At 32.5% G+C, this 22244-nt stretch overlaps 1 protein-coding gene across 1 annotated transcript; it reads left to right on the top strand.

Moving 5' to 3' along the window:
- The first annotated feature begins 1269 nt into the window (after nt 1-1269).
- On the top strand, nt 1270-13628 carry LOC132280839 (uncharacterized). The gene is made up of 11 exons (XM_059782591.1): nt 1270-1778; nt 2654-2735; nt 6691-6751; nt 11174-11257; nt 11352-11493; nt 11539-11852; nt 12005-12211; nt 12291-12383; nt 12946-13047; nt 13132-13389; nt 13521-13628. Exons 4-11 carry the CDS (start codon nt 11240-11242, stop codon nt 13626-13628), a joined length of 1242 nt encoding a protein of 413 aa, XP_059638574.1. The 5' UTR covers nt 1270-1778; nt 2654-2735; nt 6691-6751; nt 11174-11239.
- The last annotated feature ends 8616 nt before the right edge of the window (nt 13629-22244 follow it).

Below are 22244 nucleotides of genomic sequence, written 5' to 3' on the forward strand. Positions count from 1 at the left end.
TCGTTATACATTGAAAAGTTCTAATGACATAATAGGTACCTTGGTTATGGTATTTTCATTCTAAGATTTAATCTTCACTAAAACACTTTTCGGGATGTCAAATGAAACTGAATAAGTTTAACTCAAAATGCTCATTTTCTTTCGAAGATTCAATCTTTATATATTAAAAAGGTACAATGACATAAATGGTACCTTTATTGAGGTATTTTCATTCAAAGATTCAACATTTTGTCATTAAAACACTCTTCGCGACTTCATAGGAAATACCTCAATTGAATAAGTTCAGTTCAATCTTAAGTCATTAAACCACTCTTCGCGACTTCATAGGTAACTCGATTAAGTTAAACACAAAATACTCATTTTCTTTCGAAGATTGAATCTTTATACATTAAGAAGGTCTAGTGACAAAATAGGAACCTTGAATTACCTAATTTCAATTAATGATTCAATTTTTACTCATTAAAACACTCTTCGGGATGTGATAGGGAACTCGAATAAGTTTAACTCAAAACTATTATTTTCTTTCAAAGATTCAATCTTTATACATTAAAAAGGTCTAGTGACATAAAAGGTAACATGATTGAAGTAATCTCACTCAAAGATTCAATCTTTAGTCACTAAAACACTCCTCGCGACTTCATAGCTTACTCGATTAAGTTAAACTCGAAACTCTCATTTTCTTTCAAAGATTCAATCGTACCTTACACTACAAGAAAAGTGGGCTTTTACGACGTAGCATTTACGGGATCTTTTATTTTCTATCGTAGAAGCCCCTTTTTACACATAAAGGGTCATGTTTTCACGGGATATTAATAAAATCCTTGTTAAAAACCGTTTTCACGGGAGTTTAAAGAGGCCCGTTAATGTTTACATATATTTACGAAGGAAAAAGCCACTCGTAGATTAAATATATTTTTAAGGGAGTATTTTCCTCCCGTGAATATGAAAATAAAAATAAAAAATAAAAATCCCGCCCTCACTTAACGGGGAAAAAGCCACTCGTAGATAAGTATTTTTAAGGGAGTATTTTCCTCCCCGTGAATATGAAAATAAAAATAAAAAATAAAAATCCCGCCCTCACTTAATGGGGAAAAAGCCTCTCGTAGATAAATATTTTTAAGGGAGTAATTTCCACCCGTGAATATGAAAAAAAAAATTAAAAAAAAAAAAAATCCCACCCTCACTTAACAGGGAAAAAGGCCTCTCGTAGATAAATATATTTTTAAGGGACATTTTTCCTCCCGTGAATATGAAAATAAAAGTAAAAAATAAAAATCCCGCCCCTACTTTTCATCTCCCGCGTGCATAAAATAGCAACAGTGAATAGCCCGCCCTTTTTTTTCCACGTCACCAACCACAAGCCAATCCCTTCTTTATTTTCCACAAGCCTTTCTTTCTTTCCCACGAGTCCACCTTGTTGCTTACTCTGCCGACAACACCCAGCTCCATCTTTGCCCTAGTATTCTTTCTTCCGTTATTTCTGTTGAGGAGGCCGGATCATTTACCCCATCGCCGCTTGAAGTTCTCTCTCCTATCTCTGGCTCGCTTAAAGTTCTCTCTCCTTTCTCTGCCTCGCTTGAAGTTCTATCTCGAATCTCTGCCTCGCTTGAAGTTTTATCTCAAATCTCTGCCTCGCTTGAAGTTCTCTCTCCTATCTATCTCCATTTCCATTTGAAGTTCTGGTTCGCTTGAATTTCTACCTAGACCAACACTGCTATTTGTTCAATCCTCTCTTTACTCTCTAGAACCAAGGATCCGGAGTTACCTTCATTCTTCAGGTAATCTGCAATCCCTCTTTCTCAAACATTTTATGGGTTTTCTTCAATTCCTATTTCTTAAACAATTTTTATGGGTAACACATGCATATTTTTTTTCTCTTGTTTATTGTTGATTTTATTTGCTAGATTTGCTTTGGTTGTGACTAGATTTGGGTTTTTTTTGTTTTCTACTGGTTGACCGATTTAGAGCTTAAAAATAGACTCAAAGAGAACAAAAAATTTCCTGCACCCGACAATTCTATCATCGGTCATGTGTCCTTTATAACAGTCCATCACTTACAACCACTTGAACCAACTAAGAGCTTAAAAATAGACACAAAGAGAACAAAAAAGTTCTTAGGTTTTTTGGGCCTTTAGCTATCAATTCCCAAGTTCCTTTATAAAGCTATAGTTAATTGGATATTTTGGTTCTAAGATATTAATGTTGTATGGATGATAATATTTGTTAAATTCACCAACTTTTAACTTAAAAAAAATGAGTTCGTCACTCTTTTTTTGCATAAACCAGGAGAAAAGGTTACAATAGCAAAACCACATGATAGGTACTATAACAAGCTGCTAATTTTAGTGCAATCTATAAAGTTGGATATTGTTAATATTATGAAGCATCTTTTTGAAATATATGGTAAGAAAAAAAAATCATTTTGCATCTTCAAATTTTAGTATTTTATTCCAATACAATGTAACTCTATCCTTTGCAATTTGACCAATTAAGTTGTTGGAATCTATTCTTATTCTTGATTGTACAATGCTCATGCTCACATATGTTTTGCTGCCCTGCATTTTCCTTAATATTTCTCTTGTATGAGAAGTATGCAGTTTGATGGTGAATTGTTGCACTGATTCCAATCTGAACCATAATTTTTAACTTCCAGGACTGAAGAACTTAAGGCCTCAACTTTATTCTACTGCTGAGTACTGTGAGAAGTCTTATCTCCACAGTGAACAGAAAGAGATGTAAGGCTTCTGCAATTAACTGTGAATTACTACATGTAATTGTTCTTTGAAGTATAACTATGGTGGTTGTAGCAACTATATATGTAGCTTTAACATCATATTAATAACTATATATGTAGCCTTAACAATGAAAAATGAATATTCAATTTTTTTTTAAAGTTTCATATCGTATACATTTGTTCTGCAAATTGAATGTTGGGGTTTTATATATGTGGCTCTTACCTAGATTATCAAGTTTCTGAACCATTAGGAGTGGTGGGTTTTAAATGTGTCCTTTATAACAGTCCATCACTTACAACCCACTTGAACCAACTTCCACATTAGAGTTAGGGTTGACTCCACTAATATAGCAACTTAGTTATCCACGTGACAGTCTTATAGTCGGCCACATGTCCACAATTTTGCCCAACATGTGTAACAAATAAAATTAGTAAAATACCTGGTCCAATTCGATCGCCCAGATGAAAATTTGACTGGAGTGCTGCATACTCACCTTTTTATACACATTTCAACCCTTGGCTTCCCAAGAAAAGGCCCACTAGGTATGCTTCAATAGAGAGGCATGTAAGTTTCTGAATTAGAGGAGTTTTGCTTGATTTAAGTCATACCCACCTAAATGTTAAAAAATAATTGGAAAAATACTTGTGGTGTGGAAGACCTCTCTTGGAATTTGTTTGAAGTCGCCCCCTCTAGTAATTCTAGTTGCACTTGCAATTCCTTCACAGTATGTACTGACAACTGGTGTTTTCTTTATGATTTTGCTATTCAGTAGTAAACATTTGTTCTTGTGTTTTTCATCTAATTTATGTTCTTTATGTTGGTTTTGGTTAAGCAATCTTTGAACTTAGGGCGTATCTTAATCTATACTAGTAACCCATCCTTTCGCTACTTGAGCCAAGGCACAATGGTTGAATTATATTTTTCTCCTTTTCCTGTTGAGATCTGATAAAGCATGTGTGGCGCTTTTTCTTTTTCTTTTTTCTTTTGGTTAGGTAAGAACTCATATGTCAAACACGCCCACATTAGGGAGGAAAGGGTATGCTTACACCACCTAGGCCAATGGCCTGGTGGATTTTGGCTGTGTCTTTGTTCCCAAACCATAGCAATTGAAAATGATTATATTCACTTTTCCTCCTACAATTGTTGCATTTCAGTTTCAGATGTTTTCTTAGTAAGCACTTTTGTGCAAGTTGTCAAAAAGGCCTTGGGGACATCATTGAGTTCCATTGTTTATAGATTATGGATTATATTATGGTTCCCCATTTCCCACCATCTGCACTATTTTTCCCTCCTCTTCCATATATGCGAGCTGAATTATCATCGTATCTGAAAACGAAAATGAAAGTAGAAATAAAAGGTTCTGTGGTGGAGCTATAGCGAAAAAGGATGCATTATCTCCAAATTATTTTACTTCAAAAAACTGCCCATAGAGAGGCGCGTAAGTTTCTAAATTAGAGGATCAACTAAAATAAAAAGAAAAGGACCATGGTTCATCACACAAGTAAGGAATTTCCATCCAATGTCACTTGAGAGTACTTAAAGAGAGTAAAATCATTCAGCCACCAAAGATGATTTTGAAAACATCCAGCTATCTAATATTTAGTTAGGAATATAATCTAGAGCCACGTTCATTAACCAAATAATCTGAATAGAATAAAGTCAACCCCTCCCTTCTAACTCCCCAATGGAAAAGAAAAAAGAAAATATATCTACATCTATATTTATAAAAATAGAAAGAGGGAGAAGCAGCCAGGTTTGTAGCCTTATCTTTTCCCTTTCTAGAAAGAAAAAAGAACTTACCTGGACAGGACTGGCAACTACAAGTAGTCCTCTAAGTACACCCGTTAAGAGACGGCCGTCAGGACCTGCCAAAGATATGGTCAAGGAACCAGCCCTACTAAATTTGGATCCCTCAACCTCTGTGGGGGTGAATGACCCATGTAGTGAGACAATGTCAAAACATCCCTACAAGAAAATGATGGAAAAAAGAGATCTGATTATCCATATATACAAAATTAAAATCATAAATTTGGCTAAACAACAAGGCCTAATACAACCAAGGTTCACTGGGAGGATTAAGAGAAATAGTACAAATACATATAGATAAAATCAGCTCGTATTCCCAATTCCTTGTAAAACTAACCTTCAAGTTTGCCACCCTTCATCATAAACCTTTTAAGGCCTCTAAATATAGGCCTATTCCACAAGTATAATGAACAAACAAACAAACGAAAAAAAAAAAATGCAACAATGAAGATCTAAAAGCACCTCAAAACTCTTACAAGGCCTAAAACAGAAATCTTGAGTTCTGAAATGTTCTGACAAATTATTGGAAAGTATCGAATGAGCAAATAATGAGAAATAGTACTACTATATCGAATTATTCCAAATCAACATATGCCACTAGTTGCAGTTTGAATGAGAACTCCGTTTTAGACAATAGATGCTCAGGCTCAAATGATAACAAGAATAAAACGAAATGACTCCATATGCATGACAAATAGAACAATATAAATTATGAGATGCAATCTGACACCTCCATGGTAAACCAATATTGACTTTTGTCCCCCTACAAGTTGAATTTAAGCTTATAAAATGTTTGTATAAAAAATACTATCCAATTTAAATAATAATTTACAAAAACAATTTTTTTATAGAAAAAGATTGATATTATTGTTTCAATTTGTAACTGATATAGGTTAATTAATATTTAGTAAATATTGACCTTTTTTTTTTTTCCTGGCAAAGAGAAAATATTACTTAAAATTAAACAAGAGCATTACAATTAACAAAAACCACCAATAAGATAGAGACCAATATCATGGATTAAATTGATACAATCACTTGAGCATCATATTCAATTTCCACAGCCCATTGAAGACCACTGCCGAAGAAGGTTCATAGTTCAAAACAATGTTTTCACCTCCAGTACCGATGCCTCACATACATGCTCCAACCGAGCAATGGCTGCCCGAATTACCATGCCATTGTTATATATATATATATATATATATATATATATAATTCACTTATTACATACGATAGAGAAAAGGATAAAATCCACCCAGTTCAGAAGAATTAGAGAGAATATATTAATAATTCACTTATTGCATAGGATAGAGAAAAGGATAAAATCCACCCAGTTCAGAAGAATTAGAGAATATATTAATAATTCACTTATCGCATAGGATAGAGAAAAGGATAAAATCCACCCAGTTCAGAAGAATTAGAGAGAAGAAAACAATTTAAACCATCGGTTTGATTTGTCACTCAAAAAGTCATTTCAATCAATTATATTTTTGTACAATATTTTTATTTTCAGTAGAGATAAACTGTTGAATTTTTTTTTTTTTTTTTTGAAGTTGACACTTATTTTAGATAAGAATCAGAACATATGATCGAGTGTTCTATTCACTTGTTCATTGGCAAACACACATACTATTTGACCTATATATATATATAAATCGATATGAATTGATGGTATGCTATTTAATTAGTTACAATTGCAGGAAAATAAATAGAACCACCCTTTTTTGTTTTGAATGTTCTGTAATTTATTTATTTATTTATTTTTTGATAGGAATGTTTTTGTATTAGCTTCTACTATGTAGTGTTTTATTTTCATATGAATTTTTTTTTTTACAGTTTGAATTTCTTGCTATAGTTGTTAAACTTTTAATCACAATAATATTGAATTTCTTTTTACAATTTGAAAAGTTGTTCAACTTTTAATCACAACAAAACAGTAAAAAATATGTGGTTTCTTGCCACTTTTACCCATAATTATAGACCTTATGTGACGTTTTGAAGAATAATACATCAGGCCCAAACCTCCCTTTTATGTACCCACTCCCAGCTTGCTTGGTGGTGTTCAAAAATTTCTTGTGCTTCTTGTTTGATTTGTTGTATAATATCACTTTTGCTTTAATGAAAAATAGGTAATGTTTATTTTCAGTTTATAGAGGAAGAACATGCTGCGAACGCCGCTAAGTATCTGACTTAAAGATTTTATGCTGGTAAGTTCTTTTAATTTCATATTTTTATCTATTCAATTTGGGTGTTACGTCTATATGCATTCATCCTCCTGTATTTACTTGTTACCAGAATGTAATTTCTCATAATCTTAATTTAATGTCCATTTACTGAACTAGATGTATCCAGTTTTCTATTATTATTTTTTCTTCCTTTGCAAATATTTTTTTTTTTTTGAGATGCAAGCAGAGATTTTCATTATTAGATCAATTATGCCAAGACAAATTACAAATACAAAAACTGAGCTCATGATTTTGTTGCTACAATTACCATGGTTTTCTTTATTCATCAAATGCCTAAATAGTTTTAGGAGTATGGTTTTTGAATTAAAAATCCTCATATCCATGAACTTAAAAAATTAATCCCTAAATTTACTAGCAAGCTGAACTAGCGAGGCAGATTGAATTGACCAATAATCTGCTCCCATCTCTATGTTTTTTCTTAACAGAGAAATTTGAAGTTTCCAATAAACTGAAAATATTACAAATTGCTTATGAAACCCATTTAGCTTAAACATGATTGATGGAATTAGCACCTTTACAAATTGTGTTTATTGTTCATATATATATATATATACACACACACACACACCATGGAATAATCATATATTTCATAATTTACTTTTTGTGACAGGTTCCTATTGAATAATTAGGAAAATAGTGATGGATAAAGAATGGATGCACATCTCTTACAGGTTATTATATGTAGTGGAATGTGTTTATAAAAGTTAAATCTTTTACACTAATTTTATATTTAATTAAAAGTTAAAGCTTTAATTTTATAGAGTTGATCCAAAGTATATAGAAGGAGCATGAAGGTTTGCCGATTGGGCTCAAGAGAATGCGGGGCATCCAGACAAGATTCTATGCCCTTGTAATGAATGTCGAAATTCAGTACACCAACACTTTGACACAGTATATGGTCATGTAGTGGAACATGGAATGGATCCAGCATACACGACTTGGTACTTTCATAGGGAATATCCGAGTGAATCTCCCCAACATGGAAATGATGGAAATGATGTTGAAATGCTAGAGACATATGAGATGTATAGAGATGTTTTCTTTGATGATGACAATGATGGTGTTTCGGATCTTAACTATGAAACAAGAGAGGCTGAGTTTCAGAAGGCATTGGAAAATGCTGAGACCCCTTTATATCCTGAATACACAAAGTATACGATTATGTCTGCAATGAACGCACTAAGAAAGTTCAAGATGGTGTCCCAGCTAAGGTGTTACGGTAATTTCCAATAGTACCAAGGTTTAGAAGAATGTTTCGGTCCCCTGAAATAGTAGAACAAGTAATGTGGCATTCAACTCATAGAAGTCGAGATAGGAAGATGCGACATCCGGTTGACATTCCTGTACGTCATGAGATAGATAAAGTATGGCCTTCTTTTGCATCAGATTCATGGAATTTGAGACTTGGCCTTTCAACCGATGGATTTAATCCATTTGGTAACCTTAGTTCAGCATATAGTTGTTGGCCAGTGATGTTGGTGGTTTATAATTTTTCACCATTAGTACTCATGTCTAAAGAAAATATGATGTTGACATTACTAATCCCAGAGCTGAAGCAACCGGGGAATGATATAGATGTGTATTTGGAGCCACTTATAGATGATTTGAAAGAGCTATGGGATAAAAGCGTGGAAATTTATGATGCATTTGCAAAGTCAAAATTTAATTTGAAGGTAATCTTGATATGGACAATAAGTGACCTTCCAGCTTATAGTAACCTTTCTGGTCATGTAACAAAGGGTAAAAAAGCTTATCCAATATGTTGTGATGACACATGCTTAAATAGATTGAATTGTTGTACTAAGACTATTTACTTGGGTCATCGCCGATTTCTGTCTCCTACTTACCAGTTTCGGAAAAAGAGGAGTTGGTTTGATGGGGTGAAGAACACAGGTGGAGGCCTAAAATATTGTCTGGGACTGAAATTTTTCATGCTGTGAAAAATATTAAAAATGATTGGGGCAAAAAAAGAAAGATAAAACTAGGTGTCAAGCAAATAGGTGGAAAGAGAAAACAAAAGAAAAAAACGGGAATTGTGGCGTGGAAGAAAAAATCTATATTTTTTGACTTACCTTATTGGGAGATAAATAATTGTAATAGTAATTTGTTTCATTATTTTAATTTATATTGCAGTTCATAATATGTCCTAAAAAAAACTTATTTATCTTTATTTGTTTTTAGGTATTACTCATTCGTCATAATTTAGATGTAATGCATATTGAAAAAAATGTTTGTGAGAGTATTATTGGGACCTTATTGAACATAAAAGGAAAATCAAAGGATGGACTCAAGTCTCGAATGGATTTGAAGGAAATGGGCATTAGGGGAGATTTACACCCACAAGAGTCAAAAGGGAAACATTACTTACCACCAGCACCTCACACACTAAAAAAGGAAGAAAAGTAGCTTTTTTGTAAGCGATTACAACAATTAAAACTACCGGATGGCTACAGTTCAAATATTGGGACACATGTATCATTAGATGAATGCAAGTTTACTGGCTTGAAGTCTCATGATTATCATGTCCTAATGCAACAACTACTACCGATAGCATTACGAGATATTCTACCAAAGGGTCCAAGGAATGCCATATTTCAACTATGTGCATATTTTAATGAAGTATGTCAAAGGGTGATTGATAAGACCTCATTGGAAAAACAAGAAAAGGAAATTGCCGAGACTCTGTGTATGCTTGAAAGATATTTTCCTCCATCCTTTTTTGACATTATGATTCACTTGACTATTCATATTGCACGCAAAGCTCGTACTTATGGACTAGTACAATTTCGTTGGATGTATCCATTTGAGAGGTACTTATATCAAATTTTCTTTCTTTTACATAGTTAGATATGTAATTTGATAACATATGTCTATTGTATTTATGTGCTTTAGGATGATGAAGGTTTATAAAGGATATGTTAGAAATAAAGCGAGAGCTGAAGGATGCATAGCTGAGGGCTATTTGGCTGAAGAGTGTGTGCGGTTTGTAGTGAACACATCAAACAAGCTTCTGAAATAGGGGTGAGACATTCACGAAATGAGGATTTTGAAGGCGAAACAATAGTAGATGGCCGTCCAATTTCGAAAGGGATCCCGAAAATGATGTCAAATGACATGTTAGAGATTGCTCATCGTTATGTCTTATTCAATTATGCCAAGGTGGAGCCATATATAGAGTAAGTGGGATAATGTCACGACTAATTAATTTATTTTATTATATTAATATATATAAAAAAAACTTAGTTGTAGTATTTGTCTTACAGAAAACATTTGGAGGAGTTTAAGCATATGGACAAGTGTCTCATAAAGAATGAAAGTGCGTTACAAAAGAAACATATGGAGACTTTCTGTTCGTGGTTTGCAAAAGTAATTGATGCAGCTGGTAATGATGTGTCTGATACAATTATGTGTCTTGCAAATGGGCCTAGAAGAGAAGTCACTTCACATTCTGGATATATTGTTAATGGACAACGATTTCACACTAAGAATGTATAGAGAAGCACACAAGACAGTGGTGTTTCGATTGAAGCGGAAACAATATGTCAATCCAGTGCAAGAGACACAAATCAAGTTGTTGGAAAAGTATCTTACTATGGTGTTTTAAAAGATATTCTTTTATTAGATTACTACACATTTAAAGTTCCAATATTTGATTGTGAATGGGCAAACATTAGAAATGGCATCAAAGTTGAAGATGGATTTGTATTGGTTAACCTTCATGAAGGTCAAAGTCAATTTCAAAGAGATCCCTTTATTCTTGCTTCACAGACTAAGCAAGTTTTTTATTCAAGGGACAAAGAAACATCCAATTGGTATGTTGTACTTAAAGCACCACCACGATGTTTTAATGAGTTGGCGTCTTTTGAAGAAAATAGTTATACGTCTTCTATGCCATTAGATGTATCAAGATTGGACTCAAACAATGATGATGGGGATGAACATTATGTGCGGTTGGATTGTGAAGGCATGACCGTGTAATTCACATGTAGTGTCTGCAGTTTCTTTTGTTTGTTACCTTTTCCTAGCTTTTCTATGCATATTGATGCATACCCAAAAGAGTTGCTTTTCGAACCTCAACCTGCCTATCAAATATTTAGGTTTTCTGAACAAAAGAGCTATATTTTTTTTTTTTTCAATCTGAACAATTTAAACATGGTTTTCTAATTTTTGTAAGTTTGGATTTGTATGTTGACACAATTCAGATTGTTTAGCTATTGGACATGAGTTGTTTATTTGTCATCTTTATTATGTGTCTGTTTATAGTAATATATATATATATATATATATATATATATATATATATATAATGATGTTAATTGATTCATTGTATCTTGTGTATCTCTTGTAATTATATAAAAATGGACTTTTTATTTTTATAAATAGGTCATTCTCATTATAAGAGCAGGGGAGGAGGAAATTGAAGAGGGAAAAAGATAGCTAAATTTCAGCATGCGTGGTCCCACAAAAGTAAGTAAAATACACATTTATTTAAAAATTTTTTTATGCCTTATATTAAATTGTAATGGATTGTTTTCTTTTCTTATTTTGCATGTGTGAAAAGTCCTCCAAAATGGCTCCAAAAAAAGGAAGAAGGGAGCGAAATGCTACTGTGACTACATTAAGGAATCAAGGAAATGAGGGGATTAGTATATCAGAGCGAGATTCAAACTCTCCCCACACACAGTTGGGTGGACAATCTGGAGGTTCTCCTGGACTTCCACTCGATCATGATGGTGGACAATCTAGAGGTTCTCCTGGTGGACAATCTGGAGGTTCTCCTGGACTTCCACTCGATCATGATAGTGGAAGTTCCTCTGCAAATGAGGCTGCAACAAATACCTCTACTGGCAAGGGTACTCATAAAGGTAGAGGTCAGGCAAAATTAATAGTTGTTGATTCACCACTTCCTATTCAATTCAATGAAAGAGGGCAGCCAGTTGGTCCGAATAACGAAAAATTTTCTAGTAGCTGTGGAGTACTAGCACGAGAGAATGTACCAATCTCATGTCAAGACTGGAAAAAAGCTTCAAAAGATAAACGTCTCCTATGGGTAGCTATAAAGGTATGTTATTTTCGACATCTAATCACCAAAAGTATACAATATTGTTTTTGATTGTTGAGTTTGCAGATTATAGTTTAAAGAAAATAAAACATAAAGATACTCAAAAGTACATGATATTGTTATTGATAGTTTGATTCTTACACTCAACGTAGAAACTATTTGAAGTGCCTGATTGTCATAGAAAATCAACTTTTCAAAGCATGGGAAAGAGTTTGAGTGATTACAAATCACGCCTTACCAACGATATAATTGAACCGGAAGGTGACACAGAAGTCATTAACTCATTGAGACCTGGCAATATAAAATCAATTGAAGAGTGGCAACAGTTCGTCAGTGATCGACTCTCTGATAACCACAAAGTAAGTACAACATTGATCGAATTATGTTCTCTTGTAACTTTATTATTTAAAAACTATTAATTATATTATTTATTTATAGGCAAAGAGACAAAAATTTCAAGACTTGCGAAGTATGCAAAAGTTACCACACACAACAAGTCGTCGGGGGTATGCTCGTCTAGAGCATAAAATGGTAAGTGGTACTTACTCTTATTGTTTATTGTGGTTGATTTATGCTCTCTCATTTTTTTTCACCTATGCTTTGATGTATTAGAAGAGCAGCCTTAAGAAAGCATATGGTCCTAAAACTTATATTTATAGACTCAATTATAATTGTCAGCTTAGTATTCAGTAAAAAGGAGTGAGGTTTGAAAGTTCACTTAGCAATGTAGGTCAAATAGAGATTCAAGATAGGTTCTAACAGTATAGTATCAGCATGTTAAACTTACCCATAACATCAACACACAGTGCACAGCAAGTTAATTACACAAATCAGTTCAAAACTCAACTTCAGCAATGGTTCTGCAGAACCCTTTTTACACAGTCTGTATACCTTGTGACATAGGGGTAACTTGGTAATTTTTTTTGAGATTGGACCTACTCGAGATACTTACAGGCTTGTTTCATCAACAAATGAGCATCTTGAATAGTTTCTCAGCCCTTTAATTTTTTGATAAGTATTTATGCTGTTTCAAATAACTATAGATATGACGTTATAAACTCATGTCTTTTGCATTATTTATTGTCTTGTGTAGAAAAAAGAAAGTAATACGCCCGACTCTATATCAAGAGTCGATGTGTGGATTGCAGGTCACTTGAGGAAGAATAAGGAACCTTTGAATGATGCAATAGGAGTGGTAGTGGTAATATATCTTACGCTACTGTATTTTGTTATTTTCATGTATTTCGTTTACAAACATTGATAAATTATGGAATTTCAGCAAAAAATGAGAGATTACACCCAAACCCAACCTGAAGGCACAAGCTCTCTTCAAAATGATGGAGTCACTCACGTATTTGGTGCCGAACGTCGAGGACGAGTTAGAGGCCTCGGTTTTGGAGCTACAATTTCAAAAATGCAAGCAATTGGTTATCAAAAGGAGCAAGCGAAGAGAATGGAAGAAATGATGAATGACATGAAAGATGAAATGAGGAATGAAATCAAAGCTGAAATGATGGTTGAGATGAAAGCTTTGTTGGTAAGTCTTATAACTAGTATTACAATTTATAGTGAAGTTAAACATAATTATATACATATAATTCCCTGTCAATATGTCATTTGAATATAAAGAACTAATTATGTTTAATCTATGTTTTGATTGAATTGTAGTCCCAAAATGCTTGTGTTGCTTCTCAGTCCAATGCTACGCCAAATCCTATTCCAACTAATCTGCAAGGTTATATGTGTGAGCTATTACCTTTAATGGATAAGGCGTAGTTGTTACCAAGGCTGAGATTGCATCAACAAATCCCGATGCACTGTCAGATGATTATGTTCCAGTCGGTCGAGATTGTTGGAATGTTTGGATTAATGATGTCATTGACAAGGATTGTCCTTTGTATCGAGCAAACCAATCTGGAATTTTTTATCTTCGTGATGCTCGCACAAGCATGGTTTTATAGCCTACCAAATATGTAAAAGTTCTAGAGGTCAATTGGACATTCATAAACCTTTTTTTTTTTTTTTTTTTTTTTTTTTTTTTTGAAAAGTAGTAATTAACATATGATCTGATTTTATTTTCTTTTATTTTATTTTTTATATATGTTGGCATTACATTTTTAATTTTTTCCTCACAGGATCTATTTTAACCAGCTTAGGAGCATAACAAAACCATTACTTTTGAAGTAAGATTAGGAGTATAGTTCTGGTTCTCAATCTTCATCTCTGGTAGGTATGTTCTGAATTCTACTATCTAATGCAGTTCATTTATCAATTATCACTATGTGAAGTCATGGGTCCTTGTCGTGGCCATTACTTTAATGTTGAAAGCATGGGTCCTTGTCGTGGCCATTACTTTATTGCATTGATATAACATGGGAGTATGGGAACATCGTATGTGGAGGTTGTGGTTGATTGGTATTTGTTGTTGATTGTTGTGAAGTTGTTGGTTGTTGTTGTGTACATGAGGTAGAAAGTTAAGTATTATAGAGCAGCCTATTGGTTTAATAAAAAAGGTTAGGTATTACTTGTAAAGGATTTTTTGTCTTCTTTTTTGTGAAGAAAATAATAGTTCACAAGGAAAAGAGGAAGGTCTATTCACTAGTGTCCACAGGAGTTTTTGTCTTCTTTCTTGTGAAGAAAATAATAGATCATTTGCCTTAGTATGTGATAAACCTTGTGTATACTGCACTGCTTTTATCAGTAAAACAAGTGGCCATTTGGGATAACAAGTTGGAAGAATGAGATCAGTAACACAACAACGAATTAAATAGCTAGTAATAGCAGAAAAGATCCAAAATAAATGAAATTCTAGTACTTAAAAAGAAACACACATATATATTTAAACCTGCCTGCCCCGACAACCATATGCCGGGATACTAAATAAGGTAGCTAAGGTGAATCTTTACAGTGGAAGACCAAGAAAGAAACACAGTTCTAGAATCCTGTGAATTCATAGTTCATTCTAATGGATTATAGTCTATCTTAAATGAACTCCGCTAGAAATGACAAGTCAAGTTAGTGTTAAGTTTCAGGTTCATCTATTTCCCAAAGATCATCAATCAGCATTTCAGATCCCATGTCAGAACTCATGTTATGTCATGTCAACACTTATAATGTAGGGTAAAGTGAAGAATGCAAATAACAGAGGTTATAGGAATTATCGCTACTGCAAAATCTCATTTGACAAAGAGCTCTCTTCAATTAAAAAGAAAACAAGCACAAGTAGGAGCTGCTAACCTCTGACAGGTTGTAAGTATGAGAAATGTGGATGGTGATTAAGCCCTTTGTCAACCAGGTAGTAATTCATTCAAAGATTCTTCTAGTACATGTGGTTGATGTATTTTACAGCTTCCCCAGTAAAGACCATGAATTGTCCAGTTCTGAGAAACAGTACGTACAAAGAATTTAGAACAGATTATTAATCAGAACTTATAGATTGTAAAATCATGTGCTTAGAACCAATTTTGAAAGTCAAACAAGCTTAGTTGAATATCAAAGACCTGGAATTGTCCAGTTCTGAGAAATATTACATACAAAGAATTTAGAACAAATTATTAATTAGAACTGATATATTGTAAAATCATGTGCTTAGAACCATTTTTGAAAATCAGACAAGCTTAGTTGAATATCAAAGACTGTCCCTTTTCCTGTAAGTTCAGTATATATATATGTGTTAGAAATTTAGATTAAGCACTCACCTTAACTATGAAGATTTATGTCTTCAAAGAAAGAACACATCCCCTTTAGAAGGTAAAATCACTCCAATCCTGGCCAAAAACCTTCAAATAAATTAATTTCCTTTTATTTAATAGTTAAATTCAACAAATTTCAATCTTAATATTTCTTGATACTCAATATACATTAAAGATTATATGCCAAAATTGGCCTAATGGCAATTAGAGATTTAGATTTTTTAAACATAAAAGGAAGAATTTAATGAGCCAATCCTTTGTATGCAAATTCATGAACAACACATTTAAGGTATATTGCCAGATTAGCAAACCAAAGAGTACTACTGCCACAAACTGCTTAAAATTTTAAACCAATTAAAATATATACACATCTTCTAAAACGCAACAAAGAATATCAATTAAACCAACCCATTATTAATGAAAATCAATACAACCCAACCCACCATTATCAACTATACACATCTGTATATTCATCTATTCATCTTTAAGACGCAAAATAGCTATGTAGAGATAGAAGAGTACTAGGAACAATCGCCAGGGGGGATACAAAATCAGCACATGGCATTATTACACTTGTGAAGAATGGAAGCCTAGAAATATATGTGTGTCAGTTCTGAAAGGCAGGGCATGGATGGGAAGAGCTAAACCTATTGTTCAAACCCCAAAAAGAAAGAACAATTGCATCTAGAACCAAAAGCATTGGTTGTATTGATGTGCTTCAGGTACTTCAGGAAGTGGGATTGGTGCACAACTGATCGAAGAGTTTGCTCTTACTCTACGTCTCCCCTCCCTGCTGACAATAGAAAAAAGTCCTATGTGCTAGCTTACACTCTAGCAATCAATACTCATCTGCGGAGCCACTGGAAACCACAACCAAGCACTATAACCAATAAACAAAAATAGATAAAAATAGTTCTAAAGCTCCCCTAGCTCTGCCAATCATAAGTTAGCCCATGTATGCAATGATGTTCACACAGAAATTCCAGTGTGTGTATATATATGTGTTTGTGAAATCTCTCTCTATTTTCACTTGATATGATTCTAATAATTTCTCCAATATGTTTTTCTTGTAGTATATTATGTTGAAGCCAATGAGTTCTTTAATATGTCCTCTTGAACTAATTGTTAGCATGAGCTTAGCTTTGTTGTTGTTTTACAACTATTAACTATATTTGTTCCATCTTAAAGTTAATTTTTCTTTGATGTCAAACTATCAATGTGCCTTAGAGATTTAAAAAACATAACAGTTATGTTTCTTACATTCTATGTTTAAACCTTTATTAGCAGTAGACATTCCTGGTAATCAAGTTGTAGACGTGGAACTTGCACTTGTGGTGTGTTTTCCCTTTTTTGACGTTTGTGTTCTATCTGGAATTGGACGATTGCATGACGGAGTTGAGTCCCTGGCAAAGCATGGGCATGTGGATTGCATATTTCTTTTTGGGGATTTTTTTATTGTTTTTGGCTTTTCAAAGTGTGGGACTCCATTTTTTATCACACCTTGGTAAATATTTTAGAGAGTATAAAATAGAAAACTACCATTTTGTCATTACTTCATATACATTATTATCATACTAAAATTAGGACTTGTGTGATGTCGGTACTTGCTTGGATTTTGTACAATGGACAACAAAGTGGAGGAAGTATGAAAAATTAGAAGTCAACTTGCGTCAAGAATTAATGAACAATGTGAAGATTGATATCTATTTTTGGGAAATATTGAATTTTCTTTAATTTTGGCACGTTGAATAATTAATGATGAATTGTAAATTAATGTCTTAATTTTGGCACGTTGAACAATTAATGATGAATTGTAAATTAATGTCTTATTCTTTTGATATATGTTTAATACTGAATTTAAAAATGAATTATTTTTTGTATTGGTATTAAGGGTAAATTTTTAGCATTTTATATAATTGTTTAGTTGAAATTATAGTCAGGTTATATATGTGAATGATTGGGTAACAGAATGCATTAATTTATTATATATATATATATATATATATATATATATATATATATATATATATATATATCTATGGGGCGCTTTAGACCTCGTTAATAAAATATATGGATGTATTGATAAGAGGCCAAATATGTCGTATATTAATTACTAACAAGAGGCCATGTAACACATTAATTAATTATTAACGAGAGGTCATGTACCACATTAATTAGTTATTGACGAGAGGATAAAGAACTCGTTAATTAAGTATTAACGAGATGTTATCAATCTTGTAAATTAATTATTAACAAGAGGTTGTAAGTATCGTAAATTTTAAATTCACGAGAGGATAACCATCTCATTAATTAATTAATAACGACATTTTATTTATCCCGTAAATTAATTATTAACGAAAGGCCAGAAATCTCGTGAGAGTTTTATTTACAGGACGCTAGAATTGTCGTGTTTTAATCTTTTACGAGAGTTATTATTTTCCGTAGCAAGTGGAGAGTATTTACAAGATCATAAAAGACGAAGGCTCAAAAGTCCCGTGAAAACATTTTTACGGGAGGTCCAGATGCTCATAAAAGACTTTTTTTCCTTATAAATTAATTATTAACGAGAGGCTAGTATTTTCGTAAATTAATTATTAACGAGAGGCTAGAAATTTCGTGAGAGTTTTATTTATGGGAAGCTAGAATCGTTGTACTTTAATCTTTTAGGAGTGTTATTTTTTCTCATAGTAAGTGGGGAGTATTTACAACACCATAATAGACGAGGGGCTCAGAAGTCTCGTGAAAAAGTATTCACGGGAGGTCCAGACACTCGTAAATGACCTATTTTCTTGTAGTGTTAGTTATGGTAATTTCATTCAAAGATTCAATCTTTACTCATTAATATACTCTTCGCGACGTCAAAGGGATCACAAATAAGTTTAACTCAAAACTCTAATTTTCTTTCAAAGATTGAATCCTTATACATTCAAAAGGTCTAGTAATATAATAGGTACCTTGATTGAGGTATTTTCATTCAAAGATTCAATCTTTAATCACTAAAACACTCTTCGGGACATCACATGCAACTCGAATAAGTTCAACCCAAAACGCTCATTTTCTTTCGAAGATTCAATCTTTATACATTAAAAAGGTCTAGTGACATAATAGGTACCTTTATTGAGGTATTTTCATATTAAGATTCAATCTTTAGTCATTAAAATACTCTTCGCGACTTCGTTGGTAACTCGAATAAGTTAAACTCAAAACTCTTAATTTCTTTCAAAAATTCAATCTTTATACAGTAAAAATGTCTTGTGGCATAATAGGTACCTTGATTGAGTTAATTTCATACAAAGATTCAATCATAACTAATTAAAACACTCATCGTGACGTCAAAGGGATCTTGAATAAGTTTAACTCTCAATTCTCATTTTCGTTCAAAGATTCAATCTTTATACATTAAAAAGATCTAGTGAATAATAGGTGACTTAGTTGAGGTATTTTCATTCAAATATTCTACCTTGGGTCATTAAACCACTCTTCGCGAATTCCTAGGTACCATGATTGAGGATTTTCATTCAAAGATTCAATCTTTATTCAGTAAAACACTTTTCGGGACGTCATAGGGAACTAAAATAAGTTTAACTCAAAACTCTCATTTTCTTTTAAAGATTCAATCTTTATTCATTAGAAAGGTCTAGTGACATAATATGTAACTTTTTTGAGGTATTTCCATTCAAAGATTCAATCTTTACTTATTAAAACACTTTTCACAATGTCAAAGGGATCACGAATAATTTTAACTCAAAACTCTAATTTTCTTTCAAAGACTAAATCTTTATACACTCAAAAGGTCTAGTGATATAATAGGTACCTTGATTAAGGTATTTTCATTCAAAGATTCAATCTTAATTCACTAAAACACTCTTCGGGATGTCAAGTGGAACTCGAATAAGTTTAACTCAAAATGCTCATTTTCTTTCGAAGATTCAATCTTTATATATTAAAAAGGTCTAGTGATATAATAGGTACCTTTATTGAGGTATTTTCATTCAAAAATTCATTCTTTAGTCATTAAAACACTTTTCACGACTTCATGGGGAATACCTCAATGGAATAAGTTCAGTTCAATCTTACATCTTTAAACCACTCCTTGCGACTTCATTGGTAACTCAATTAAGTTAAACACAAAATACTCATTTTCTTTGGAAGATTGAATCTTTACACATTAAAAAGGTCTAGTGAAAAAATAGGAACCTTGAATTAGCTAATTTCATTCAAAGATTCAATCTTTACTTATTAAAACACTCTTCGGGACGTGATAGGGAGTTCGAATAAGTTTAACTCAAAACTCTCATTTTCTTTCAAAGATTCAATCTTTATACATTAAAAAGGTCTAGTGACATAAAAGGTAACATAATTGAGGTAATTTCATTCAAAGATTCAATCTTTAGTTAGTAAAACACTCTTCACGACTTCATAGCTTACTCGAATAAGTTAAACTCAAAACTCTCATTTTCTTTCAAAGATTCAATCGTTATACATTAAAAAGGTCTAATGACATAATAGGTACCATGGTTAAGGTAATTTCATTTAAAGATTTAATCTTTACTCATTGAAACACTCCTCGCGACGTCAAAGGGATCACGAATAAGTTTAACTCAAAACTCTAATTTTCTTTCAAAGATTGAATCCTTATACATTCAAAATGTCTAGTGATATAATAGGTACCTTGATTAAGGTATTTTCATTCAAAGATTCAATCTTTATTCACTAAAACACTCTTCGGGACGTCAAATGGAACTCGAATAAGTTTAACCCCAAACGCTCATTTTCTTTCGAAGATTCAATCTTTATACATTAAAAAGGTCTAGTGACATAATAGGTACATTTATTGAGGTATGTTCATTCAAAGATTCAATATGTAGTCATTAAAATACTTTTCGCGACTTCATTGGTAACTCGAATAGGTTAAACTCAAAACTCTCATTTTCTTTCAAAGATTCAATCTTTATACAGTAAAAAGGTCTAGTGGTATAATAGGTACCTTGATTGAGTTAATTTATTTCGAAGATTCAATTTTAAATCTTTAAAACATTCATCGTGACGTCAAAGGGATCTCGAATAAGTTTAACTCTCAATTCTTATTTTCGTTCAGAGATTCAATCTTTATACATGAAAAAGGTCTAGTGACAAAATAGGTACCTTAATTGAGGTATTTTCATTCAAATATTCAATCTTAGGTCATTAAACCACTCTTTGCGACTTCATAGGTAACTCTAAAAAGTTAAACTCAAAACTCTCAATTTATTTCTAAGATTTAGTCTTTATACATAAAAATGGCCTAGTGACATAATGCTACCTTGATTGAGGATTTTCATTCTGAGATTCAATCTTTACTAAGTAAAACACTTTTTGGGACGTCACAGGGAACTCGAATAAGTTTAACTCAAAACTCTCATTTTCTTTGAAAAGATTCAATCTTTATTCATTAAAAAGGTCTAGTGACATAATAGGTAACTTTTTTGAGGTATTTTCATTCAAAGATTCAATCTTTACTCATTAAAACACTCTTCGCGACGTCGAAGGGATCACGAATAAGTTTAACTCAAAACTTGAATTTTCTTTCAAAGATAGAGTCTTTATACATTCAAAAGGTCTAGTGATATAATAGGTACCTAGATTGAGGTATTTTCTTTCAAAGATTCAATCTTTATTCACTAAAATACTCTTCGGGATGTCAAATGGAACTCGAATAAGTTTAACTCAAAATGCTCATTTTCTTTCGAAGATTCAATCTTTATATATTAAAAAGGTCCAGTGAAATAATAGGTACCTTTATTAAGGTATTTTGATGCAAAGATTCAATCTTTAGTCATTAAAACACTCTTCGCGACTTCATAGGAAATACCTCAATCGAATAAGTTCAGTTCAATCTTAAGTCATTAAACCACTCTTTGCGACTTCATAGGTAACTCGATTAAACACAAAATACTCGTTTTCTTTCGAAGATTCAATCTTTATACATTAAAAAGGTCTAGTGACAAAATAGGAACCTTGAATTACCTAATTTCATTCAATGATTCAATCTTTACTTATTAAAACACTCTTCGGGACGTGATAGGGAACTCGAATAAGTTTAACTCAAAACTCTCAATTTCTTTCAAAGATTTAATCTTTATATATTAAAAAGGTCTAGTGACATAAAAGGTAACATGATTGAGATAATTTCATTCAAAGATTCAATCTTTAGTCTGTAAAACACTCTTCACGACTTCGTAGCTTACTCGAATAAGTTAAACTTGAAACTCTCATTTTCTTTCAAAGATTCAATCGTCATACATTAAAAAGGTCTAATCACATAATAGGTACCTTGGTTATGATAATTTCATTCCAAGATTCAATCTTTACTCATTAAAACACTCTTCGTGACGTCAAAGGGATCACGAATAAGTTTAACTCAAAACTCTAGTTTTCTTTCAAAGATTGAATTCTTATACATTTAAAAGGTCTAGTGATATAATAGGTACCTTGATTGAGGAATTTTCATTCCAAGATTCAATCTTTATTCACTAAAACACTCTTCGGGACATCAAATGGAACTTGAATAAGTTTAACCCAAAACGCTCATTTTTTTTCGAAGATTCAATCTTTATACATTAAAAAGGTCCAGTGACATAATAGGTACCTTTATTGAGGTATTTTCATTTAAAGATTCAATCTTTAGTCATTAAAATACTTTTCACGACTTCGTTGGTAA

The sequence above is a fragment of the Cornus florida genome, unplaced genomic scaffold (genome assembly GCF_030987335.1).
Source record: "Cornus florida cultivar Cherokee Brave unplaced genomic scaffold, ASM3098733v1 CherokeeBrave_3.0.0_Hap2_Chr11, whole genome shotgun sequence".
NCBI classification, from domain to species: Eukaryota; Viridiplantae; Streptophyta; class Magnoliopsida; order Cornales; family Cornaceae; genus Cornus; species Cornus florida.